Genomic DNA, 27,444 nt, shown 5'->3' on the forward strand with positions numbered 1-27,444 from the left:
AGTGTTTTAAAATCCTCCTCTATTATTGCTTTTTGTCTTTTTGAAGCCTTGCTTGGTGCTTTACAAAAGTGAAAAGCAGGACACATGGTCTGCAAAAACCCCAAAATCTCACAGGGAAAACACAAGCAGGAAAAGACAGCAACAGTAAGGATCAAATGCACTCCTCTGTTTTGAACCTGGCTTTTCCCTCTTTCATGTGCCTGGGAAAAAAAGCAGCACTTCCTTAGGTGGAAGCATTTAGAACAGCACTGGTCTGGTTTCTGTTTGGGATCAAAGACAGGAGGAAGGAGAGAACAGCAGTGCACATAATCTTCATGTTGAGAGCACACTGTGGATTTCTGCACCATCACAATGCTGATGATCTGCATTCAGCTCTCTATTCACCTCCCAAGAACTGCTGGAACTGCCTGCAGGTGATTTTTGCCATTACTTTAGCACTGAACTGATTACAGCACATAACCATTCATAACACCTCCAAGGCCTTTTTCCTGGGAACAGTTACTACAGAAACCATCACACTAAAAGGATGCTCCTATTTCTTCTCACATTCATTTTCACCTCACCTACCATTTATAATGTTCCACCACACAAAGCCCTGAGAGTGGCACTAACTTGAGACTTGCCCACTTCCCCCAGCCTGCCACCTCTTCCCACACTGGTTATGCACCTGTGACCCAGCACACAAGAGTCAATCAACAGCTTTATTCCAAAAATCAACTGAAATTGTGCTTTGTTTCCTATTTCATTAACTGAACAAACTTCTTCCCTCTTCTCTTCTGACAGCTTAGAGAAACTACAGAGCCCTGGCAAGCAACTCTCATCAAAACCTCTTTGAAAGTGGCACTTAAATACAAGAATCAAGTTTACTGCCTGCTTCAAAGAGCTCCAGGAGACTCCAGAGGCTTCTCCAACAAAAGCATCCTGCCTCTGCCACTGCCCACTCACTCTGTTCCTCACTAGCAAACTCACCAAGGTGACAGTGGCAGCTTCAGAAGGACTGACCTCACACCAGAAACATCAGAGGAGCAGCAGCACCCACCACAGGCTTTAGAGGAGTTCAAGGGATGGAGTCAGCACCTCTCTCTCTGTTTCCAGCAGCCCAGGCTCAGAAGAAAAAGGCCAAGGTGGCAGAGGGCAAGGAGGAATTAAGCTGCTCTCTGCACACACCACCCAGAAACAAGCAGCAGCTTTGCTGTGCAGACCCCAGATGTCAGAACAAAAGCTTCAGCAGTTGAGCTGCAGCCTTATGAGAAAATGTGGGAAGAGGCAGAGTTAAAATAAGCATTTTCACATCTGCCTGACAGAAAACAGAGGCTTGGCATGATCATCCAAGCAGCAAAAACTCCAAACAAAAGCACCAAGGCCTTGAAAGGCACATTTGCAGGTGGAATGCAGGGAAATCACAACAGTTTTTACTGTCCAACCTCCTCTAGCAGAATTCAAAGCCCTCTCTCTCCACAAGTCAGACACTGCATTTAACTTGTGTTGTCCCACCTCTCACTCTGCTGTGACATCCCACATTGCTCCTGCCTTACAAACACAACACTCTAATTTACCTAAGCACCCAAAGGTCAGTTCAATTTCACTGTTCTGCAGCTGCTCCACAACCTCTGGAGACTGGAAAATTTACTGAAAACCAGCACAAAAACACGTGTTCTGTTTCTTACCTTGAATTCTTCTTTTGTGTTTGAAATCTGAGCGAGTTCTTCTCGAAGCTGATCTTCAAGAGTTCTTATTTTGTCATCTTTTATGTGAATGCTGAGACAGAGCAGAACAGTTAAACACATTTCCCCATCGAAGTCTTACAAAAAGCATTACTAAAAAGAACATAAAAGACTGATAAACATTGTTTATCAAATCCCAGAGCTATTTACCTTTTCTGCATCCTTTCCAGCTCATGTGCAGCAGCAGCCTAGATTATAAAGAGGATTAACACAGACTTAGGATACATCACATGATTCAATCAACCTTTCATTCCACAATATTAAAAAGCTAGAACAAGTCATTTGGCCTCCCAGCACATGACTGAAATCAAGAGTGAAATGGGTAAGCTTGTCTTCATGCACTTTTACAGCACCAATCTACAAGCATGCAATTATACAAAGGGAAAACCATCTCCAAGAGATTCATTTGACAACTGGGATTATCTCTAATTAAACACTTCATTTCCACTTCTGTAATGAACAGGCCATATAGCAGCAACACAGGGACAGCATTTTGTTTGGCTCTAAGAACATCTCTGTGGTGAGGCAGGGGGAGCTGTGGGCTTTGGGGTTTTTTTGGGGGGGATGTTTATGACTCTTGCATGCAAATTCCAGGCCTGCATATTCACAGGCAGCTGTGCTCACTCCTGTGAAGTGGCCTGCAGTCTGCATGCCTGGAAATCTAAACCAACCAAGCAAAATGCTCCAGTAACTTGGATATCCAAGTAGAAGACTTTGCTGGTGAAGGAGAGGGAAGAATTAGGGCTCCGAGCAGCTCTAAGAACTGCAGGGAATCAGATCTGAGCCCAATCCGGAAGCCTCACACCATTAAGGTGCTTAAGCAGAGCTTGCTTAAAGCCAACAGATCTGCATTTGCATTTATGACAGAACAGGTACTGGAAGGGAGGAAAAGCAAAACAACTGTTTCACCTGTTCATTTGTCAGAGCCTGTAACTTCTGTACTTCTGATTTCAGGGAGAGGTTCATATTCTGTAAGACCTGAAGGAAGGAAAAAAAGAAATGCATTTGCAGTTCATACACAGAGTGTCTTTCACTCTCCAGGGTGAAGTTTCAGGGGATTTTTGGAAGGAAAATCCACAAGTTTCCTTATCAACAGCTTTTCCAGCGTCTAGCATTGGCCTTGCCTAGCAGAGCAGACCTGTACTTGAAAAGGCTGTTTCTAGACCCAAGGACAGCAGCCTTGGGGGCTTCATTCTGTACATGCAGCCAGATCAGCTGGCATTTGCACAGCTTTTATTGTACCTTGAGCTCTTCCTCCTTGCTGGTTAAGTTGGCACGTTCATTGCCTAATGAGTCCTCCATCTGCTTGATCTGCTTGTCCTTCTCTGCAATCCTGCACAAGAGGGAAACAGAGAGAGATCAGCACAGAAGATGTAGATGGAAGTGGTGCAGGAAGCATCAGGCTAAACCCAAAATACACCCTGGCCCTTCAGCCCAGCTCCTGCTCCAAATCCTGCTGACTGTACACTTTGGGTCCAAAAGCTTTTCCATTTTAAATGCTGTCTGCTTGCCAAAAAATTTATGAGACATTCCCTAGCTCTGAAACACAACCAGCAGCCCATGTCCCAGAGGGAGAAGCCTCCTGGCACAGCCCCACAGCCCAAATAACAACAATTCTCACAGTCACGCACATTCCTGCACGCTGCACTGACCCCGCACACAGGCAGGGATCAACAACACAGGAGATGCTGTTTTCTCTGGAGCTCAGAGCTACAGCAAAACTCCAAACCTGAGGCCAGACAGGGAAGGGAAATCTGTAGGAAGCTGTTTCCCAGCTCCCAAGGTGGTCTCATGAGGAGTTAAAAGCACAAACAGCAACATTTCCTTCAGCAGTGCCACCCCTATGCTCTGCACGTGAGTGGAGGGAAGGTGGCAGCAACACCTCCCAAATCCCAAAATCCCAGAGGAAATGGATGCTCACACTTTGTGCAGTTCTTCTGCCAGGACTGAAGCAGAGGTCTGCAGGAGGAAAAAAAAAAAAACAACAAATAATTGGAAGTAAAGCAAGTCAAAGAATGCCCATCTACACTGAGCCAGGAATAGCATTTGTCTGGTTATTTTAAACTGGCACAGGATGCTTCCAAATATTTCCTGGCTAAGGAACATTGAAGGAATACCAACATACAGCAATGGCCCTTCCCCTCTGGCCTGGTGCAACATGAAGGGAAAAATGACCCCTAATATTTGTCCTTCACTAGATTCAAACAAGCCACAGGCTCACCAGTACTTCCCTCCTAGCAACTGAGTGCTTTATGGGATATTCTGCTGACATAATACTCCAATTAAAAAAAAAAAAAAGAAAAATTTGAACAAGGGGAAAAAGAAAGGAAAGGGAAAGGGGGAAAAAGAGGGAAAAAAGGGGGGGAAAAGGGGGGGAAAAAAACCAACCCACCCAGTGCATCAGGAGTTGTGTTGTGAACAGAAACAACATCACAAATTCAACAAGTAGCATTTTTCCTTCTGGAAAAAGCCTGTCCCTAGGCTGTCACACACAACAGGGCACGAGAGACCCACCACACTGGATTTGAAGGGACCTCTGCAGACTGTGGCAGAACTTCCATGCTCACAATTCCAGTCCCTTTTAACAACTAAAGGAGTTTCATCACCCCTGATATCCAGAGCAGGATGCAGCCCCAACTCCCTTCTCCAAAATGTTATTTTCACCCCCACTGTGCATGCTGGAAAAACATCCCTGAATTTTCATGGCTAGCTGAGGCTGCCTGGGGAAAGCACACACCTCCAGCACCCTCCCTGTGTAACTCACAACCAAAAGTCCAATTTCCATAGGAATTTATTTCCCAAGCCCTTAAAGGGATGAGAGGAGCAGGCCATGAAGATGCTGGAAGTCTAGAGTGGCTCTTCCCTCATTGCTCTCCTCACCCAATGGGTTAAAGCACTTCAAGCAAAGCCAGATTTTCAGCCTGATGTTGAATTTAATCAAATTCCATCAAGCACATCCATGATTAAAAGAAGGAAGCATCCAACTGCATAGGAACAGTCTCCACTTGTACCCCCAAAGCCTTTCTGAGCTGATTTCTGTGACCTTCCTCTACATGGAGGCAACTCCAGTGATCCTGAGGCTTTACACAGTGTTTACAACAGAAATAATGTCTGTAAGAAACTAGTTACACCAAAATTTAAAATGTTAAAATAACCGAGAAAGGCATTGTGCAGGTTTGGTGGGGTTTTGGTGTGATTTTTTTTTTCTTTTTTGCTTCTGCACAGAAATCAGCACTAAAATGAACAGACAGCTTGATAGAGGAGCTACCACAAGGGAAAAAGCACAATCAGGTGGTTCACAGGAGGACTGCAGAAAGACCAAAAGAACCACAAGACAGAATTGTAGACATGCAAAGCTACAGGACAAAAACCATTGAAAAAGGTACTGTACCCTTTAGTTATAAATTAAAGCCATTATGGGAGGAAATAAATGGATTTTTCCCCCCAAAAAAAAGAAGCTTAAAGTTTTAAAACAGTTTAAAGAACATTAGAAAAGAGGATGCTAATAAGTCTCTGCTGTCAGCATTACATCTCATACCCAGCTACAAAAAGTCTTACTTTTAATGAAAGTTCACAAGTCATGACTACAAAAGGAAGTCTGAGAACATGCTGTACCTGGGCTGCCATTTGTGAATGAAACTTCTGAAGCTGAGCATTCAAAGCATCATTCTGCTCTATCAGCTCCTTGTAAGAGAGCACAGAAAGAAAAGCAGGCTGAGATCTGCAGCTACTCCACTTTTGCTAGGATTAGCTTTTAGCCATGATTATGTTAGTAAGAACAGTTCAGCATTTACATGTCAGACACTTTACAAAAGATGCTGGTTTGTTTTTTCTCCCCACTACAACCAACCAGTGGGAGTGGAAGCACCAGAACCTGTTCTGTATCAAGGAAAAACATTCCCTGCTCCACCATAACCCATCTGGTTTCCCTGAAGCCCTCAAAGGTTATGTCCATGCTGCCTCTCACCACTTGATGCCAGGAGGAGGGCGATCACACAAAAATTAAAGGTTTGCTGCTCTGCCAGGGTGCTCCCCACACCATGGATCATTTCACAGCTTGGGAAATGGGGTCAGCACCTTTTCCTGACTTGCCCCAAGTGTGAGGTGGCCCCACACCTCCTCAAATCACCACACACAAGGTCTCACTCCATAAAAAGAGTTTTTTCATCCTTTTTTCAGTGGGGAAGCTTCACTAAAGCAGCATTTCAGGGATATTTCTGTGTTTCTACAGACACAGAGTGAAAGGGAAAACCCCAAACCCTTAAAACACTCGAGGAATACTACCTGCACCTGCATTTGCATGGAGTCCTCCTCAGTAGCTCTCTTTTGCTCAGCCTCCAATAACTGCAGCATCCTCTGCTCCAGCTGCTGTTTTGACACCATTGTATCAGTAAGTTTACTGTGCAAGCTCTGGATTTCATTGTCTTTGGCCACAAGCTTATTCTGCACATCTGCAGCAGAAATGTCAGGATTTTAATTCAGAAGTCAATATTTAACTTTGGGGGAAATCATTTTCACTGTAAATGGGGAGGCTGATTAGGAACCTCACCCCAACAAGGCTCAGCTCCCCCATCAGCATTCAGACTACCTGGGATCCCAAAACACTTTCCCCAGGGGTGCTGAAGCAGGGCTGACTTCACCTGAGCTTTATTTAAGACATTTATTCAATAATGCCCTTTTTTTACAAATGGCAACAGCCAGTTCATTGCAGTAAGAATTATTTGGGAATTTTGTGATACTTGCCTTGTTGTGCTGCTTCATGTTCTGCTGTTCTTTTCCTGAGATAAGCCTGGATTTCTTCCCATCTTCTCTCTGCTTCCTGCTGCTGGACCTTCACATTGAAGAAAGAGTTGATGAGAAGAATTTAATTAATTTCTTTACCTTTAATTTCTTTTTGAAGCATTCAGAGTGCATCTCCTCAGTGCTAGTCCCAAAACATATGGCAATGAAGTGAAATTGTTTCTTGTTTCCATTAGGGCACATCAGAGAGACAAAGTGCTCTGTAATCCTCCTCCTAGACTAGTTCAGCCCATTAATTTGAAAGGCAAATTGTGAACAGGATTTCATTATAGGCTCTTAACAGAATGGTTTCTGCAATATGAAAATGTACCATCTTTGCCTGATAGTTCAGAATTAACACCAGAAGCCAGACCAGCCAAGCATCCCATAAATCTGCATTCAGTAATTAAAACATCTCAACTCTAGATACCAATTCTCCACCTGCCAGGGCAAAAGGCAGGGAGAACTTCTGGTATGTAAGATTTAATTGCAAATATTAAAGAAATCATGAGCTCTGGATTGACATTCTCACCTGAAAACACTTTCTCCTCTTAAAAAAAAAATCAAAATACTTTTTCTTCCAAAGAAACAGAAAGATTTATCTACAAGCCTGTCCACTTACGTTTTAACTCTTTAAAAAGTATATTTATTTTTAAAATCTATTTATTTTATTAATTTATATTTAAAAATTAAAATTTAATTAACTTAACTCTTTAAAAAGTAGATTTATTTTAAAATACATTTAAGCAAAAGCATGTAGCTTCAAACAAAAACCTCACAAGGACAGTGCCATCTGGATGAATGGCTCTGAAGTACCAACTCCTGTCGGAACTGTACTCTCACAGAAAGCAAAGTAAAAAGCTTAACTGGTGATGTTGAAAAGATATTTACCTGGAAGGTAAGTTTCACTTCTCAGGGAGGTCTGTAATCACTCAAAACCCAGTGCACTGAATAAAACCATTAAACAAAGCCCTAGGCTGGCTGAGCCCATCTGAAACAAGCAGCTCAAGCAATTCCCACCTGCCTCACATCCCAGTTCAGATAAAACCCTGAGCACAGCCTGACAGGCAGAGCAAACCCCAGGCACCTTGAGCTGAGCCACTGCCTGCTCTGCATTCTTCTTCTGGAGCTCCTCTTGCTGCAGTTTGCTGCTCTTCTCCCCCAGCTCATTCATCAGCCTGGCGTAGTCCTGGCGCAGCTTGTTCAGCTCTGCTGACTGCCTGCAAATAAAAAAACAAACATTGCCACAGGTTTGCTCCTCAAATGTCAACAGCAAGTCATGCATTTGCAACCAAAGGGTGGGTTTGGGGTGTTTTCCCCCTCTGAAATGGTTTTTGCTAGGAAAGGGATGAGGGTCAGGTACTCCTGGCCACGGCAGCAGAACCATCGGTCCAGGTGAGCAGCACAAGTCAGCAGCCACAAGGCAGGGTCAGGAATTAAAGGTCAGCAAGGAGTCACAAGCAGCAGCTCCTGGAAGAGGTCTGCAAGCTGCCTGGCAAGGTTTGGGCAGGCTGATGTCAACTAAAGAGGCTCAGCAGAGGAAAGGTCTCACATTGAAATTCACATTCTTTTCCTCTTCCCATAAAGGATTATTGATCCTTGCTTGCAGAGGATTATTCCTCCTGGACTAACTGCACACTTTTCTTCAGAATATTTGTTGCCTCCTGGCCTTGACCTGACTATTAACTTATGGAGGTATCTGATGCACTTTCTCAGCTGGGAGAGAAGATGCATTTGTTCAGCCCAAGGGAAGAATTTTAAGAGGTTCCCCTTTGTGCCTAAGCAAGTAAAAAGCATTTCATTTTTATCTCAGGTTTGCTTGAATTAAAGCCTTTTCAGGATAACTGTCTGAAAGATAATGATGCTTCATATAAATGAACAGGACACATAAAATGAAGGGGTTCCACATCCTTCTCTGAGCACTTGACATTCAGTAATAAATATCTGAGAGAGGATATTGTGTCAGTTTTGTCTTCTACACACCTTAAACAGGGTGCTCAGCTTTTAGCTGCACAAAATCCTCCCTGCCAGCTCAGGGGTAGCCCAAGTCATAACTCCCAAAAGACTAATTTTGTTTTTCCAACCATTTGCAACACCAGCAAATAAATCCAAGTGCCACCCCAGCAGCACCAGCAACTGCAGGGTATTGATATGTAAGTTTAGAGCTGCTGTTGTCTCAAGAGGCCACAATCAGCACCTCTTAAAGGATACACACCCTGCCAAAAACACCAGAGGTGCCTGAGCACTGCTGCACTTCTTTCTCTTAAAGCCTCAGCAGCACAGCCTAAAAGCTCAGGCTTCAAGTTGAAAAAAAGGCAAATATTTGTTCTGAAAGCCCTGGCTCAATGCAAACACCACCAGCTACCTGTCCAGCCCAAAATATTTGTGTTCCCAGCTTAACCACTAATTCAGAGACAGCCAAGGACTTGGAAACAAAAGAAGCAGAAGCCAGAACAACTCTTCAGGGGAGGCTCAAAATCACAGAGAGCTCCAAAGAGCTGCCAACATACTTGCTCTCCATTTGATTGGTGGAAGTGCTGACAGCATCTCTCAGGATACCATTTTCCTGCTTCAGGTGGCTTATTTCTGCCTCCATCTGCTCACGGAGCTGCTGGAACTGATGGGGAAAGAAAGATCAATTCTGGAAAAGATTAAGCTAAGGAGCAATAAAAACAAAAGAAACCAGCTTGTACAAGTAGGTAAGATATCACAATAATTTCAGGAAATAAAACTAAGTGGATTTTTGGGAGAGGGAGAGCTTTGTTCCTTCCTCACACACCAGTTCTTAAATTAAACTGTGCTACTGAGACCCTTGTGCTCATATCAAAGCACAGGTTTCCTTTTATATCAGTGCATCAACCTATTTATCAGGCAACCTTTTTTATTGTTTAAAAGGCTACCTAAGTGTTACTCAGAATACCAATGGCTCAGCTACATAAACTGAGATATTTATCAATAACTGGATACCAATATATCACTTTTCCAAAGGGAAATAAAACAAACATGCTGTGAATTATCATTAGACAATCTTCCTTTACTGTTCCTTTCAAAAAAAACAGGAAAAGTAAAAAGAACCTAACAATACAGAGATTACAGCATGCAAACTGCAAAAGGCTACTCCTCACCCAATATTCTGATTTTCAGCAAGGTTCCAAAGTTGAGGCAGAAAGAAGCCCTGATAATCCAAGGTTCAAAATGGTGTGAACAAAGGCAAAGACAGGATTTAAAGAGAAAAAAATGGACTCTGCATACGCAGACACAGCAGAGCTGGTGCTGGAGCCCAAAAGTCTGCTCTGAAAATCCTTGAGCACACACAACACTCTTCCTTTATCAGTGCCAGTCTGCAGATATGGCTGACACCATTCCAGGACCCAGTTTCATCAAGTGGATGATTCATCAGTGAGCCTTTCTCACACCAGAAAATCCAAATAAATGTTTGTGTAACAACCCAGCAGCAGGGAGCAGTCCCTTGTAGGGCAGCCACCTCCAGTTCTGCCCCAAAAAAACATAACAAGCTGGGCCTTGGACATTTATTGGGGGGGGGTTCTTTTCCTTGCCTGTTTTGTTTTTTAATGCCAACAAGATCCCAAGAAAAGCAGGGACACAAACCCCAGCCAGCTGGAAGCTGTGACCATTTTCAGCTCCTCTGCCATGCTGCAGCACATCAGCAGAGGGAGCAGGACCAGAGCACTGCATCTTTTGTATTTCCTTTCTCCAGCTCAGCCTGGGACAGCAGTATTTGCTGAAGTCTCCCAGGTGTGCCCAAGTCTCCTTCCCCAGCCAGCAGCAAGAGCCTCTCCTTGCCCAGTTATCTACACAGGTTCCAAGGAAGTTTCCTCTGCTTCAAAACTGCAGAGATGCTGCTCTCCAAAGGGCCATGACAGAAGATACAAATTTGAAGTTGGGAAGTTCACATGTTGGGCTTGATGCTGTGACATTCATGCAGGAAAAATGACTAGAATGAAATCTAAGCCTAAGATGGGCCATTTTCCTTAGAAAAATCTAAGTTATACATTTAAATCTGATGAAACAAACCCTTCTGAGGTCACTCCACTATAAAGCAACTATAATAGAAAGTAACAAGGGTCTTAAAAAACCACAAGTGGCTGCTCTGCAAATACTTCCAGTGAAGCACTCCCTCAGGCACTGATATTTCACGTGTATTATGCGATGCTGTCACTCTGTCCTGTAATCTTAGAGACATTTATCTGCTGGTAAATGATCATCAGCATTAGTGGCTCCCTTAAGCTGAGTATTTCAATTAGACTTTACACTTTAATTGAATAACATTTCAGCAGAACACCAGGAAGGAAAAGTCACTAGATCAGGGAGCAGCTGCCTGGCCAGCACTGGGCTTTACACACCTCAAAAAAACCATCAGTGAGAACTCCCTTTCCTTAAAACCAGGAATCCACCACAAAGTTTTGCAGCGATTTCTCAGCAGTTATGCATGAGCACCGACTCCAGGAGTTTTGGCAAAGCATTTACCTTCATCTTCATCTGCTGAGACTCCTGGTAGCTGACGTGGATCTTGCTCTGGAAGGTGCCGTGCTCCTTCTCCAGCGCGTTGATGCGCTCGCGCATCTTGGCCGTGAGCAAACCGTTCCTCTCCTTCTCTGCCACCAGCTCCTGGGGTGGGAAGGGACAGACAAAGGGAAACAAGTTGTCAGGACCCAGGACATCCCTCTGGCTGTCCTGAGCAGCCAAGACCCCTGCCAGGGGGCTCAGAGACCCTGGCACAGAGACCAAGACACCTGTGGTTTTGATTATGACCCGTGGAGCGAGTTACCAACCTCAAATGAAGATCTGCAAGCCATGACAAATTAAGTAGAATGGTAGGGAATTTATCACAAGGTGAAAAAGCAGATTTTGGGGTTTTTAGAATGGGGATTCAGGGGGGCAAGATGGAGGGATCTAGGTGTGTCCAGCCTTTCTCCTTCTTCTTCTTCTTCTTCTTGGCCTCCATCTTCTGCTGTGATGTTGGCACTTTGGGATTGGTTTAGAGTAGAAGCTCACTGTCTAACATAGGTGATAGGTATTGGGAAGTAATTGTAAACATTGTACATGTAGTTTTTAGTATAAAGACATAACACTGCCCTGGGGCAGGCAGAGTGCCTTGGGCTGTCTTGCTGTGCGAACCTCAGCAGGACAGGAGAAAGAATTTTACAGATAAGATAAAATAAACAACCTTGAGACTGAGAACTGAAGAACTCTGACTCCTTCTTCGAGCACCAGGCTGGGAAAAGAGACTTTCCAGCTTTTCTCCAAGTCACTCTGACCAGCTAGAGATCCCGAAGAGCACTCAAGTCTCCCACTGCTGCTTTCTTAAGGCCAAGAGTCTTTTAAGATGACTAAAAATGCAGCAAGTGTGCATCAAACTGAAGTTGTTAGAGCTCTGGATGCTGAGAATTTTACATTCGCTGTGCTGACAGACTCTGGCTCCCAGGAGAGCACTTCAAAATTTTACCTGAGGCTGTGAAACAGGTTTCCAAAATTGATTGATAAAACTGGGATTATGGGTGTGTAGTTGATTAGAAGTGTGTAATATCACAGGGGGGAAAACTAAGAGTTTAGAGTTTTAAAATATAGTAATATCTATAGAGCAAGATATAAGTTTTAAGGCAGAAGCCAGCCCTTCTTCTTTACCTTCTTCCTTCTTCTTTACTTCTTCTTCCTTCCTTCTTTACCTTCTTCCTTCTTTACCTTCTTCCTTCCTTCCTTCTTTACCTTCTCCCTTCCTTCTTTACCTTCTCCCTTGCTTCCTTACCTTCTCCCTTGCTTCCTTACCTTCTCCCTTGCTTCCTTACCTTCTCCCTTGCTTCCTTACCTTCTCCCTTGCTTCCTTACCTTCTCCCTTGCTTCCTTACCTTCTCCCTTGCACCTTCTTCCTTCCTTCTTTACTTCTTCTTCCTTCCTTCCTTCCTTCCTTCTTCTTCCTTCCTTACCTTCTTCCTTCTTCCTTCCTTCTTTACCTTCTTCTCCCTTCCTTCCTTCTTCCTGGGTTTGGTTGGTATTTTGCTTACCTTCTCCCTTCCTTCCTTTTTCTTTACCTTCTTCCTTCCTTCCTCTTAACCTTCTTCCTTCCCTCCTCCTTCCTTCCTTCTTCCTGGGTTTGGGTGGTATTTTGTAATTGGACAGAAAAGTCTGCATTGCGGACTTGGAGTGATTAGTTATTGCATTAAAAGTGAAAATAATTTAAGTGTCATTTCTTAATTAGATGGTTTAGCCTTGAAAAACCTTATAGCAAAAGACTGTTAACCATTTTATACCTAGTTAGTGAAGAACTGCAGAATTCACTACCTGTGAAACTGTAATATAAATAAGAAATAATAAACACCTAATCTGAATGCAAACTATTGTCTGGAGTACCTTGAATCCCAACCTCAACAAGAGAAAAAAGAAGCCAAAAACCAACATTTAATGGTTTGAGGATTGAACTCACAACCTTCCTGAAGTCAGCATCAAATCTTCATTCAGCAAATTTACAGAATCAAACCAAACTTCCAAAACTTGACACTGATCCTGTATCATCATGAATCTCAGGTTTATTAAAAAGTTTGCCAATTTAAACATTGATCTCGTGTTGTCTCAGAAGAGATGGGAGCCTCATTTCTATCAAGTCTGGCCAAATTACAGAGTCCTAACAACTAAAACCACAGATATCACAGAGGACAAAGCTTTAGACTTTCATCCCAAGTTTAGCAAAATGAAGAACAGGTAAAGCACCATGGCAAAATAGAGCACTTTAGAGCAAAATAATTGCTTTGCAGCAGGTTGCAAAGCCAACAGCTTTGCCACAGGAGATGGGCTATTAGTGCACTACAAAGGCCAGAGAAGCCCTGAATCCCACCAGCATGATGCCACATTATAGCTTTCAGATGAAAATACACATTGCTTTTTAATCTTTTATTAGCCAGTAATTCAACCCAGACACCTGAGAAATCCACAGAGCTCCCCCTCTGCAATATAAATGCACTTGCTGTAGTAAGCAAAACCATTAAGTGCAGCTTTCAGCAGCTGCCATCACACAAATAGGAATTTGTACCGCCCAAGCTTCAGGTGTTTTCAGCCACACAAATCCTAACACTGCCAGGGAGTCCTGACACAATTTAAATGCTCTAAATTACTAGCCTGAATACCCTCCATCTCTTTGGAGTAATTATAGTCTTTTTCACCTTTTAGTTTAAATGAAAGCTATTCTGTCTTGTAGATCAAACCCCAAGTTTTAAGCCACTTTTGCAAATACAATACAGACAGCTTGAAACAAATCTTTCTCCATGTTTTTTTTTAACTAAGATGCAATTAAAAGAAGGGCGCCAGGACACACTGCAGCCTCCTCTATCCCTGCACCAATCCCACCATTCACTTGTAATTCTCAATAACCCAGCTACCCTGCCAGGGCAGAACCAGAGATCCTGGGAAAACTAACTTTTCCCTAGTTTGTGTTTTGCCAAATACCTCTGAGTTCTGAGGTACTCAGCTCCTGCTCTCATTTATCCTCTCCAGGTATTATCTTTATCAAGATCCCTGCAGGAATCACTGTGCACCTTACAGCACCTTTAGCTTTGACAGTGCTTTCAGAGAAACACATTAACTGGGAGATAAGAGCTTTTATCAGTCAAGCTGAGCTTTATCCCTTGTTTGTCCTGATACCTCAACATTGCAGCAACTTGGCTTTTATCCATTTTCTCCCAGCTTTTCCCTTCCCCAATTCAGATGGGAAACCCCCCCCCATGACTCCCACCTCTCTACAGCTCCTGCCTCTCCTTCACAAGCACCACTTTGCAGATGTTTTTTCCCCAACCACATCTGCATTTCCCACACTCAGATTCCTTCATCCATTCCCTCTGCTCCTTCAGCAGCAGATCACTCTCTCCAATTTTATTTTGCAGTCCTGAGCCAGTTTCTTTTTTCCCTCCAAACACATCACAAATCCCTTCTCTCTCCAGTTAGCCATTGACTATCCCAAACCTACCTCTTGATCCCACTTGTAAACAGCTGTGCCCTGCCAGGAGCTCACACAACACCCACTCCCCTCTTCCCCTCTCATCTCCCAACTCCTGCATCTTCTGGCCACTCTGCTCCCACCTTTGGCCACCCAACTTTCTGTGCCCAAATTATGTCCTACGACGTGGCCTTCCTGAGTCTAATGCTCATGTGCTTCCAGACCAGCCAAAACACACAAATCTTTCTCCTAAGCCTCCAAAATTCTCATATCTGCCTCATTATTTGGTCTACTGTAACTGTTTTCCTCTGAAACATTCATAAAAGAGTAAATTTTCATAAAGCAGTTTTGACAGTGATGCATCAGCATCCCTCTAAGTCCAAAGCAATCAGAGCTGCACCTCCAGGGGCCAAAAGCAGACATTCTGCACTTTCTGCATCTTCCTTCTTGAAGAAAACCAGTGATTGTTGTGCCTAAAAACACACAGGGATGTGAATGCTACACTATGGACCAAATTAAAACTGTGATGCAGGAAAGACATTTCATATTTGCATCCACAGAAAGTATCACAGTAGTGAAGGAAGTGCTTTTAAAGTAATCATTTGAAAAGAAAAACAAGCTCAGCTTACAAGTCTCAGTAAATTGAATTCTCTGGAAAAACTACTGGAAAGTAACTGAATAAATACATTGTAAAGTCAAATGTAGTGTCTTGGCAAGCTTTTTCAGTAAAAATATTCTATCTTTTGGCTTAGCTGAGTAAACCAGCATTTGCTGGCTGTTAGTCCTCCAAATCCCTGCTCCCCTCTACACCCATCAACATTTCAGTATTTACCTGGGAGAGCTGCTTGCACTGCTCCTTTGCCACAGCTGCCTCCTCCTTCATTGCTGTGAGCATCTTCTCCTTGTCCTGGAGCTGGTGCAGAGCTGCAGCTGTCTCAGCCTTGCTGGCCTGCAGGAGGATGACATAAAAATAACCACAAGTAGTGGCACAGCACATTAAAAGGCAGCAGAGCAAACCTGAGAGGAGGAAACACTCCCTCCTGCTCCCAAATTTTCCATCTGCATGATGCACGTGGCACCACCAGTACCCAATTCTGCCACTAATGGATTCATGAGGCAAAGAAATGCATTTTGAAAGCATGGAAAGCAATTAAGAGGGTAAATGGGCTCTTAAGGTGCTTCCCATTGGAAAAGAGCTGCAGTGGGGAAAACAAAGAACAGCCATTAAGAGAAATAATGGGAAAAGATGCAGAGATGCTGATTCAGTCAATAACTGTGGTTGGAAGGACTTCCAAGATCAGCTGGTCCAGCCCACACTCAGGCCAGGTATAATTCAACAAATGTAATTGCCTGAAATATCTCACCACAAAGGGAAAAAGAAACACTGATCTGGTGTCTCCTTCCACTTCCCAGGAGAGCGTCCAGCTGATGTAGTTACATTTCTGCTGGCACACTGACACAAAAAGTTTCAGAGATACTCCAGAGAATACACCTAGAGGAACAATTCCCATGCTACTTGCATACTGGTGCTACAAATGAAATAAATGTAATAAAGAGCACAAATTCTATGTGTTTGTGCTCAGATTTGACTCAGGGAAGTGCAATGGTTGTGCAGTCTCAGCCCTTGCAGGTTTCAAGCCCAGACTGGATAAAGCCCTGAGCAGCCTGCGCTGACCTCAGAGCTGGTGCTGCTTTGAGAAGGAGGTTGGACTACTTGGACATCACTCACTGAAGTGTGATAACTGAAGAAGGAAAGCAGTGTCAGTACCATAAATGGACCCTGAATTTGTTTGGAAATTCTCCTTTAGTGGTAATGTGCATGCCTGCAGTACAAACACACTGTCAGGGACTTGCATGAGCTACAGAGAGAACACAATTCACACTTCCACCTACAGAAACCCACTTTTTTTTGTTGTCTATAAGCCCAGGAACTAGTTTTCATCCTAAAGGTTCAGCTTTAACACCAAACCTTCCTTTAAAGCAAAAAAAAAAAAGGCAGAGCAAGCAGGGTAGCTGCTCAAACAGGCAACACCATTTCAAGGGCAGCACTACTGAGTTCTGTCTTTAGGGGTTTTGAAGATGCAACTGGACAAATCCCTGAGCAAATTGCTCAGAATTCAGTGTTGGACCTGTTCTGAGCAGGCAGCTGGACTGCAGAGCCTCCTGAAGCCCCTCCCAGCCCAAACTGTGCTGTTATTCTGATTATTGCATTAATTGGACTGACAGGGAGCCAGTTCTGCATTTCGGGTACCGTGTCTGCAGAGGAACACAGGACTGCAAGAGCTCAAGTGTGACACACAGGATGTGACAAGCACAAAGTGACACCCACAGTGAGTCATGGCAGGGAGGAGTAGGTGTGTGCCCAGCAACAGGACCAGGAGCAATGGCCACAAACTAAAACACAAGTTGCACCTCGACGTGAAAAAAGAGCTGCTTTCCCTGGAGGATGGCACAGACCTGGAACAGCTGCCCAGGGAAGGGGTGGAGTTTCCCTCTCTGGAGACATTCCAAATCCACATGGACACATTCCTGTTCACCTGGCTCCTTAGCCATGGCTTGGACTGGACGGCCTCCAGAGCCCCCTTCCACCCCAAGGATTGTGAGATTCTGTATTGATGAGATATTGGTGGACACCATTCTCTTCTGTGTCGACTACAAGAATTAAAAAGAACTGCCAAGCACTGGCACAGGTTGCCCAGAGGGGTTTTGCAGCCATTCCCTGAAGGCTTCAAGATATCCAGCCTGGATAAAGGCCTGAGCAGCATGGGCTGACCTCAGAGCTGGTCCTGCTTCAAGCAGGAGGCTGGACCACTCCAAACCCCTTGAGGTCCCTTCCAAACCTGCAGTGCCCTACAATCCTATGAAAAATATCCAAAGAAGTCAAACTACATTGTATAGACTTGCAAAACACAGAATTAGCTGATCAAGTGCACAGCCACAGGAACTTGTTCTGAATTCCTCCCATAGCTTATCCTATTTACACATTTGGGAAAGATCACTCCCAAAAGTCACCAGCCATCCCTCCCGGTGCCAACACACACGTGTCAGCAGCAGCGTTCCTGCTTGATTCCTTGCTCTCCATGGCCATTGCTGCTCTCCCCAAGTGGCCAGAGCCACCCCTGGCATGGCAGATGGCAGCACAAAGGCATCTGACAGCTCACTGCTGCATGCCAGGCAAGCACAGAGCAGCTGGAGAGAGCCTCCCAAAGGCAGACTCTGCCCAGATCCCACTGACAGAGCTCATCTGACAGCACCCCTTCCAATTTCTGTTTGTTTAATCAGTTTTGTCTTCCTTCCCCCCACACTCCAGTCATTCACCTTTTGCAAGAAATCATGAATTGCACCAGATTTTTCCTTTAACACCTCCACTACACAGCGGGCCTCATCTTCAGAGAAGATCATATTCTTCATGGATGTTACAAAATCCTTGAATTTTACTTCAGCATTCTCTGCAACACAGAAGGGAGGATTTGTTTACTTTGGACTCCATACAGAATTATTTATTTTGCCTTGAAACAGCATGTGATGGGGTATCATTATGCATTATATTTAATTCCAGTCTGAAATGCCAAGAAGCAAGAGGTCATGAACATTCAGCAAAAACAACATCTCTCCAATTTAAACCCGATAACAATCTGCCAGCTGATAGTTTTGGGAAAAGAGAAAATCCCACCACTCTGTTTGCACAGTTGGTAACGTTTATAGTGTTGCTAGCAAGAAGACAAAGCATGACACAGATTTTGGAGGAGAAAAATAGCATAAATGTGAAAAATTCAAGAGTCCTTTCCAGTGTATCATGACAGTAATTTAAACTGAGCTCTCAATTTGGAGGACAGCCTGGCTGCACAAGCAATATGCACATGAAAAGTTAATTAATTAAAAAACTGGCACATTTTTGATTACAATATATGGAAGACAAAAATATTAACTTCCAGATTTAGATTGAGGGAACTGCTGCAAGAAGAGTTCAGCAGTAGGAAGATAAATCAGTAAGATCCCTCTTAATGGCTGACCAAGTGTTTAAAGAGACACACACAAGGAAAGACAATTCCACTGAAACAAAACTGTTTTCTCTAACAAAAACCATTGCTCACAAACAGGCTGCTCATAGACAGGTCATTAGGTGGCCCTCTGACTCCAGAAAATGGGAGCACAACACCAAGGCACCCCATATCCCTGCCAAATATTCACCAGTGCCCAAAAGTGTGTGAAGGGATGGGAAGAATTAAAAAAAGCAGAAGCTCAGTAGTGATGCTTGGTCAGAAGTTGTCCCATAGATCATGAAGAGAGGTCTGGTCACCACAGGTGCTAAACATGCCCCAGAAATCAAGTTAACACACCAAACCCAAAGATCTGTCTGAGAAATAAATGAAGAACAAAAAGGCAGCAGTGACTCTATGCCCTAAAAGAAATTACCAAGCATAAAATCACTGAATGACAGAGCATGGGGAGGGAGTGCTGAGGAATTCTAGCACACTCTGTCCTAGTCCTAAACCCAACTAAGTCTTCACTTCAGCTCACACCAGTGTTGCACTGACATCACCAGTGATGCTGCTACCAGGAATATGCCAAGATGCTGAGACCACAGCCCAGGAACTGATCCCAGCTGGGCCAGGAGCAGCCCCAGCCCTGTGCTCCCTGAAGGCACAGAGACCTTGCCCTTGCACCCAAGGAGCTTACAATTAGAGCAGGGCAAGATTTCTATACTGGGAGGGCAAATCCCAGCTGACACAGGAGAATTAGGAGTTCATGGAGAAGGTCACAGCGTGCCAAGGAAATGAGAAGGGACAGGAGCACGTGAGGGGCTCTGATGCTGCAGGACAGTAACGTGCAGCCACTGAGCCAGCAGCACAACAGGAGCCTCAGGAATGTGGGAATCTAATTAAAGAGCTGCCAGGAAGCTTTGGAGGGGGTATTTTAGAAGACAAGACTAAAAAGAGAGGTTCCAAAGAGTGAAGTGAGTGAGCAGACAATATTGGAGAATCAGCCTCCTGCCCAAAGCTGAGCTGGGTGTCACTGCTCAGCTGCCTGGCTTCTCTCTGGCTGCTCACAAACTTGAGGTCTCAACTCATCAGGCTTTGAGATGGTCAGAGGCCTATTTAAAGCTTCAGAGTGGAACACAATGCTCATTAATCACTCCAGGCATTTGTGAGAGAGTATGAAGGAAGTTCTCCTGTCCCAAGCAATTCCAACTGCACTGAAGGGAAAATTCAGTCTCCCTGGAAAGTGCCAGACTCTCTCCACTGACAATTTGCTTCAGGTCGTTCTGTATTGCACTGGGTCAGCCTCAGATAGCTCCATGAACAGCCCTAGAGCATGCAGGCTGCCCTTCCAGCCTCCAGCAGACCCCAAGAGCTTGTGCTGAACGCCCTGGGTTTGGAGTCCATCCCTGTGAGCAGTGTCTGAACTCTCCCCTGTGAACTCCCTCGCTGCATCTGTGTGGTCTGTGATCACCCCTTTGCTCACTGGGGACACAAAAGCCCAGTCAGAGCTGAAAGAACTCAGATGGCACAGAGCCCTTTCCACAGTGCCAAAGACAAGGCAGAAATGAGCACGCACAAGAAGAGCATCCTGCAAAAACGTTTTCCTCAAATCTCTTCTTCACATTACATCAGAGAGGATCCCCCTCCCCACACGTCTTCCCTGCTGAAGTTTGCAAGCAGGCTATGCCAGAAACACACAGAAATATCAGTTTCTTACCTTTATCTGTTTCATTCTTCAGTTTCTTGCCACTGCTCTTCTGGATGCCCTCATTCACATTGTGTTTTACAACTTCAACCGGCTCACGCTTTTCCAAAGTGCCTGAGTCAGAATTATCCATCAAAGGAATGTAAGTAGTTGCTTGAATAAGAGGTTCATCCACCAAAACTGTAATCATAAGTCCACAGGATGGGTTAAAGCTTTGTAATAACTGACACCAACATTTTTAGAAAAGGTGCCACAACATTAAGAGTTGAAGTAAAGAATTTCTAACCTCAATAGTTAATTACATTCTCCATTTCTATTATCTTTCACAGTTTAACTCATTAAAGCTCTTCAGGTAAGTCCATTAAATAAAGGTCTCTAATGCATAGTAATTTAATAGCTTCAATTAAATTTCTACTTCCAAAGCTGTCTTTTAGCATTTTAACAAGAAGAGAAGAACCTTTACATCTGACTTTCATTTCACTTTAGCAAGAAAGTTGCACGTGGCATCAATGGTTTTACTTGTGGCTGTGGAGAAAATCATTCAGCATCCCTAAAATATGAATAAAGCCTTTTGCCCCTATTCTGTTAAAAGCTGGTACTTCACTGGTAGCATTTTCATGGATTACATCACCTGTGAATTCAGCCACTTGGGCAGAACATGCAGCAGGGGCAGCACTCAAGCTTATTTTGTATGCAGACTCCACTGCCCTTAATGAAGATCTCTCATCTGTCAGAGCAGGTTTGGGCATCATTAACATGCAGAGAGGTGCTCAGAGGCTCTGCCTGACCCCAGCCCTCCACTCCCACACTGCCGGATCACCGTGGTGAGGTGCAGCCTCTGCCCCAAGAGCTCCTCAGCAGAGACAAAAGCAGGAGAGGGGAGAGCAGGAGTGACAGAGCTGCAGCTGCTGCTTGCCCAGCTCCTGCTCCACACTGCCTGCAGGATGCCAGAGGCTGAGCATGGGCCAGCAGGCAAATCCCTGCCCCAGCCAGCCCAGAATGCAGGGCTGATGGAGAACAGATGCCAGGCAGCAGCACAGAGAGAGGAGGAACTGGGTGGGATGCAGGGTTTGGGCATCAGTGCAGAACAAGGATGCACTCCTGGCTGCCAGAGAGCCAGTTATGAAACACTGCTAAATTCTGGCTCTGTAAAAGGAGGAGAATAGGCCAGATGGACCTTTTTGTGTCACCTGGTGTCTCTCCACTTAAGCAGCCAGCAAACACCTGCAGGTACACCGCAAGCTCAGGAGAGAGGAGAGCTCTCCTCTAGCAGAAACAACCACCAGCTGCTCTCCTCGTATTTTTTCTTCCTCTTCTTATGAACTTCTCTCCCTTTCAACACCTATTTAATATCAATGAGACATTTTGCAATATGAAATCCCCACAGTCATGTCTTGGCTAATCCTGGTGTCCACCACAGCTCATTTTTACACTGTCATTTTGGAGAGGTGGCTTGAAAAGAAAACAGTTTGCATTCAAATAATGCATGAGCTATTGCCCTGTAGCACTGACAGCTGAGCTTTGCTGCTGCTGAGCTGGTACTGAATTTTACTGCCCTGTACAGACAAGTTTGTGACCCCTAAAAAAGTGCAATGCACCCACTTCCATCAGGAAAAGCACAAGAATAAAAGGTGATTCCATCCTGAGTTCCCCATCAGTAGGTTTTTTCCAGGAATCATTTAGGAGTTTTCCAGTTATACAGGAACCCTACAGAGCTTGGAATTCCATCCTGGACTGAACAGGGCCCACAACAGATCTGCACCCTCATAACCTGACCAAAGTATAAAGGGAACAGTGGGCAACAGTGTCTCCTCCAGGAGCAGCCCATCAGCTCCTAACTTCAGAGCTGCCCCAGCAGAGAAGAGTCTTGAGGAGCTAACAAGGTGGCCTCACAGAACTTCATGGTCACCCTGTGCCCAAAAGCCAGACACAACAGCAGTCATTGTAAAAAAATAAAAAAAAAAAAAAGAGAAAAACACACAGACACAGAGGCACAGTGAGCCAAGAGGACACAAGAAGCAGCATCTTGGCAGAGAACAAGGGATGACAACAGTGAAGGCCTTGAGAGCAAAGATGAACAGTTTCTGTTGGAGCAAGAGCCAGCCAACAAAAGGACAATAAGAGAGGAATGTGGTCAGAGCAACTGGCTGAAAAAACTGCACTCTTGTTTGGGGCAATGACTGCAGCAGTTCCAGACATGCCTTGCTCAGAGCAACTTCAAGTCTGCTCATTACTCCTCATTCAAGTGTGGATATTTGGATCCAAGAGAGCTCAGAAAGGTTCACAACATTCATTATCCCATGCTCAGTGGGGCCAGATGTTCATAAAATTTCACAAGATCTCAAGCTCAGCAATCTTTCCTACCTGGAATTCCTGCTTTTTCAAATCAACAGTTACTATTCTCTGAGCTCCTTTTCCAAAGGAAGAGGAACTAAAGCATGGATGGCAAAAAGGTTTAACAGTCAGGTTTATCTGAGCAATGTCACAGACTGGATTCTTACCATTATCAACTTTCTGCTTCTTTGCAGAGACCTTCTTCTTCCCTGACACATTTTCTTGCTTTATCTCCTGGTGGAGCAGCACTGGCTCTTGCTTTTTGGCAGGAGATACAACAGAATCAGTCTTACTATCTTGATCATCTGCAACAGACAATTGAGACAATATGTGCTCTTCTGTGTATTCTCAGCACTACCTTTCAATCAGCAGATCTGTAATAACAAAATTCCCCAATCCCAGGAAAACAAACTCACATCTTTTAAATCAGAACACAGATTTATCCCCATATACATACACACACAGACTCTCACACACACACACAATTCCCAGATCAGGTGAGACCCCAAAGCAACAGGAAGGTTTAGCAGAGTCAAGAGCCACAGCACCCAGTGATTTTTAACACAGGAATCTCATGTGCAAGCAGAACACACAGCAATGCAAGGAACAGTTTAACAACTCCAATCCAGCTTTCACTGTGACAGAGCAGACAGCACATATTACCCACATTATTTTCTTATTTAGAAGTGTACTTTTCCCCTCCATGAAACCACTTGGGCACTTTAAACACACACACCCCCAATAGCTACTGGGACTGTGAGAAGCAGAAAATGAGTGTTTCCCATTAGGGAACTGTTCTTTTTAAAAGCAGTTTCTAGTGAGAAATCTTTTTATCATTTTGGACAGCCCGTGCTATATTAAGATTCTTGTCAGAGCTGACACACACAGCACAGGGCTCTGGTGTCAGCTCCTGTAATCAAGGAGAAGAGCTCGTTGTGGCTGCCCTCAGAACTGTGCTTGCAGACCACATTTTAACTGTGCCACAGAGATTTGCAGAGAACACCCACAAACAAGATTGGATACTTTCTCTGTTGGTAGTGGGTGGGTCTTTTTTCTCCAGTTTTTCCAGGTTTTTTTTCAGAAAAAAATCTACCACATCAAGCAGCAATGTCATTCTTTTTCCTCACTCCCTGTGCAGACCTGCTGTGCCTGCATCTCACAAGGGAAACTGCAAATATCTTGGGTTTCATTTATTTCTAGAACAGGGTATTTTTATTCTTTTTTCACTTCTATTCCTAGTCAAGACAACCACATTGAGACATATCCTGATGAGGATATGGTCAAGACAGTCAGAAGTGATTCTGGTGAGTTTTTGGTTTGTTCCAGGTTGGATATTTCAGTCACAACAGCCAGACCAGTTTTAGCATCAGTTCCATTCAGTTAAAGAGGTGTAGCAGGTGGGCAAAAATGAATCAACCACCAATCCATGACTCAGCCACCAAACACCTCTCTGTGCATTAAGCCTGCACTTAGAGTGATTTATTTTGCAGACTGCTATTAGGTTTCTTGAGATGCCCTCCCTTATCAGAGCAACCACTCTTAGGACTCTGCTTTTTCACTGCCTGGCTCAGAATGCACACAGCAAAAATATCTCCTGACTTCTCTCAGGTAATCAGAATTTTGATTGAAAGCAAAGCAGCCAAACCACAGAGCAAAGCAGAGGAACGAGCTACTCTGTTTCACTTCATCTTTAGCAGAAGAAAGCAAGGACGGGAGGAGGAAAACCAGAGCACTGCTGCCAGATGAAAAACAGGGGGGAAAAAAGCAATAGCTCATAAAAAAGGAGAAGGTTAGAAGGGAGCTTTGCCCCGTAGAGATCAGGCAGAACAGTGTTGTGAGAGACACTCTGTGGCCTTGCAAAAAGCAGAACACGGTTTTGGCGTTCTGTGCAAGAAGCATATGCAACATCAGATACCCATTCCATTTTTCTGCTTCTTCTGCCCAGGCTTCTTCTTAGCTGCTGTTGGTTCAGATGGTGGAGTGGGCTGTTTTGTAACAGGGACTGGATCTACTTTCTTGCCTGAAGACTTGGATCCTTCCGAGTCCTTAGTTACGTGATCATCTTGGTTGGCCTTGTGCTTCTTCTCCTTCTTCTTCCTCTCCCTGAGGCCGGCGGGAGCCTCGGTGCCACCCGAGGGGACAGCAGGGACAGGCTCCTCATCCGTGCTCAGGGCATCAGACAGCTTAAAGTCCCGAGGGGCACTCTCTGAGTCAGACTCGTGGATGTTCCCGTTCTGAGCCTCTTTCTTCTTGTTCTTCTTCTTCTCGGTTTTCTTTTTGTCGGCCTTGCTGGGCGGGAACTTCAGGTCCCGCTTCTGCTTGGCGAGGACCTCATCGTATAAAGTCTCTTTCATGAAAAGCCAGAAGAAGAGGAAGATGACTGTAATAACCACAGAAGGGATGAGGATGATGAAGTAGGTAGACTCGTAAAACTCCATTGTGCTTTTTCTTAGCTATGATTTCTTAAAAAACCTACAGGAGAAAGGGGGAAAATAAGAAGAAAAATTAGGTTTTGAACAGGTTTTCCCTCAGTGTTATTTCCTCCACCAATTATAATAATAAAAGAAGATTTCTCCTTGTTATAGAGCAGCCTCAAAGTAGCTTTAATAAAATTACCAAACTACATCAGCCATAGAACAGCTTCTGTAATCATTTACCACTTGCTTCAAAGTTGTTGGCCTGGATAGGAAAAGTGCAGTTTGCCAGAATGCTGATCTGGGGAGGGAATAATTCCCTTCCCTTGCTTTTCTTCATCCTCCTCACTCTTCCTTCCCACGTGACTTTCATAAAGTTAAAGCTTTTGATTTCAGAAATACATGAGACAGCACTTCCAGAGGCTGTGAAATAGAGACCAGTAAGTATATGAAGAACTCCACTTCTTTTCTTTTTTTTCTTTCATAAATCAAATATAATCAATTAAGATTCTTATCCTGGCAAGCGGGAGTTAAATTTCACCTTCCTTTTGTTCCCAGATTTATGACAGCTTCAGAAGTGGAATGAGGAGAAGACAGGAGAGAGCCCTGAATTTTAGTCAGCCATAAAGAATCAGGTATTTTCAAAACTGCTTTTTGAAGTCTAAAACCCAGCTTTACACTCAGGAAAATTCCATACAATTATTGGGAAACAGGAAGATCTGTTACTTATTTTGAACATGTGATGGTATAAAAATTCCAGGGCACTTATACAGACCAGATGATTCCAGGATAATTTACTGGAAACAGTATTTTTGTCCCAAACATTACATTTATTTTCTTTCTAAAAAAGCAGGAACCAGAGAGTTAAAAAACAAAAATCAGAACAAGGTTAAAAAAACCTAACTTTGGGGTCAAAACAAGCCAGATTTTCCCATTTCACAACTGATTGCTACAAACAGACCTGGATTTTTGCAGGAAGAATCCAAATCTTCTCCAGATTGCTTGCTCCAAGAAGGAAAATAAACCCCCCCAAAAACCCCAACCGCCACCTAATATTGAAAAAAAAATCCACACTTAATCCAAACTAATTAGGCAAGTGCAATTCCCAATCCACCAACTCAGTTTGAAACCCATCATGGGAAGCACATGCCACAACTCCATTTTCCTCTACACAAGAAAAAAATGACTCTTCAACTCCAGAGTCCCTTGGGACACCCATCCTCTTGAGGAATGAAAGGCAAGGGATTTAACCCAGGTTGTTCAGAATATTTCCACTGCTGCTTGAAAAATGAAAACAGATGTGCCTACCCAGGGCACAGGGAATAAAATCCACGGAGATGCTGCGTGGTGCAGGGAGAGGGCAGGCTCTCCTTGCCTCTGGGCAGGAGATTTACTCATTTCAAGTTGTTTTACCTCAATTCCTGACTGCTTTGGAAGCTGCTATCACAAACTGGCTTTGGCCATCCTGCCACACTGCAGAGAGCTCGGTGTGGAGTCTGGCTCTGGCTCAAGAGGGGAGAGTTGTTAGATAGAATAATTTCTGGACAGAGAGGAGTTCCTGTGATAATATATTTGTACAGTGCATTGAGCAGCACAGAAAGCAGGGCTCGGGAACTCTAATTTGGCTATTAAGTTATCCAAATAAAAGACTAACACTTCAATACACTAATTATTCATCAGTTGTCTTAACATTAAGTCTCCTCCCAGTTTGTATTTATTTTCTGCGTGCACACAGCTCACTGAAAATTACAGGGTCTAAAATTACATCCAGCACAGAAAGTTTTGGAAGGGCTGAGAGGGATGGGAAGAAAAGCTTGTCTTTTGGGGGAAAAAAAGAGCACAGATGCTCAAAACTAAGCTGGAGCTTTCAAAATGATTAATTACAGCTACTTGATAAACCCAGCTCCCTGCACTAAGTGATCTAATATTAGTCATCTCTTGAAGGAAGCAGATCTTGAAAATTTGTCTCAGCCAAAGTCAATATTGAATGCTTACGGGGAAAAGCTAATCCCCAAAGTAAATATGTAATTAAGCAGATTTTTCACAAGTGTAATTAAGTTGATCATTCCAATACACTGCTGCAGCAGCTACAATAGCCAAGCACAAGGAGCCCAGCACAGCCCAGCTCATGACAGCAGCACACAGCCAGCCATGAACTCATGGCATGGACAGGCACACCCTGCACAGCTCCCATCTGACACCAGATGCTCAGGACAAAGCACAGGCTCAGGGTAACACTCTGGTGAAGAGCTTCAAGGCTCTTCAAGAGGGTCAGGAGGGCACCATGGCCATCCAGGCAGGACATGCTCCACAAAGAGAGACAACATGAAAAGCTACAGCTGCTTCCAGAGGAGCCATAAATCCACAATGACAACAGCTAGTCTGGGTGGGGAATGTGTGCTGGACTAGCTGGGCTCTGATCTCAGAGCTGGACAAGCTCTGCTGAGCCTCTGTCCCCCACCCTGCTCCCCCCTCCCTGCACTGCCCCAAAAACGGGATCAGCTCCCAGATCTGGAGCATGACACTGCAGTGATGAGCTCCAGAGCCTCTCCAGGCTCCA

At 44.2% G+C, this 27,444-nt stretch overlaps 1 protein-coding gene across 11 annotated transcripts in view; it reads right to left on the minus strand.

Moving 5' to 3' along the window:
* The window catches only part of KTN1 (kinectin 1), a 55,900-nt gene extending 30,954 nt beyond the window's left edge, over positions 1–24,946 (minus strand). For 3 of the 11 annotated variants that reach the window (XM_031066257.1, XM_031066263.1, XM_031066259.1), the window contains exons 1-16: positions 24,386–24,908; positions 22,638–22,775; positions 20,149–20,316; positions 17,767–17,897; positions 15,281–15,397; positions 10,992–11,132; positions 9,014–9,120; positions 7,591–7,723; positions 6,468–6,555; positions 6,009–6,175; positions 5,340–5,408; positions 3,646–3,683; positions 2,967–3,057; positions 2,634–2,702; positions 1,875–1,912; positions 1,668–1,758 (exon numbers count right to left, since the gene is read on the minus strand). In XM_031066257.1, coding sequence (XP_030922117.1) covers positions 1,668–1,758; positions 1,875–1,912; positions 2,634–2,702; positions 2,967–3,057; positions 3,646–3,683; positions 5,340–5,408; positions 6,009–6,175; positions 6,468–6,555; positions 7,591–7,723; positions 9,014–9,120; positions 10,992–11,132; positions 15,281–15,397; positions 17,767–17,897; positions 20,149–20,316; positions 22,638–22,775; positions 24,386–24,908 — 2,109 coding nt within the window. Of the gene's footprint in view, positions 1–1,667; positions 1,759–1,874; positions 1,913–2,633; positions 2,703–2,966; positions 3,058–3,645; positions 3,684–5,339; positions 5,409–6,008; positions 6,176–6,467; positions 6,556–7,590; positions 7,724–9,013; positions 9,121–10,991; positions 11,133–15,280; positions 15,398–17,766; positions 17,898–20,148; positions 20,317–22,637; positions 22,776–24,385 lie in introns of all 11 variants that reach the window. The other 8 variants (XM_031066264.1, XM_031066260.1, XM_031066256.1 and 5 more) reach the window with 7 other exon arrangements.
* Positions 24,947–27,444: the final 2,498 nt, after the last annotated feature.

Source organism: Geospiza fortis, unplaced genomic scaffold (assembly GCF_000277835.1).
Source record: "Geospiza fortis unplaced genomic scaffold, GeoFor_1.0 scaffold23, whole genome shotgun sequence".
Taxonomy (NCBI): Eukaryota; Metazoa; Chordata; class Aves; order Passeriformes; family Thraupidae; genus Geospiza; species Geospiza fortis.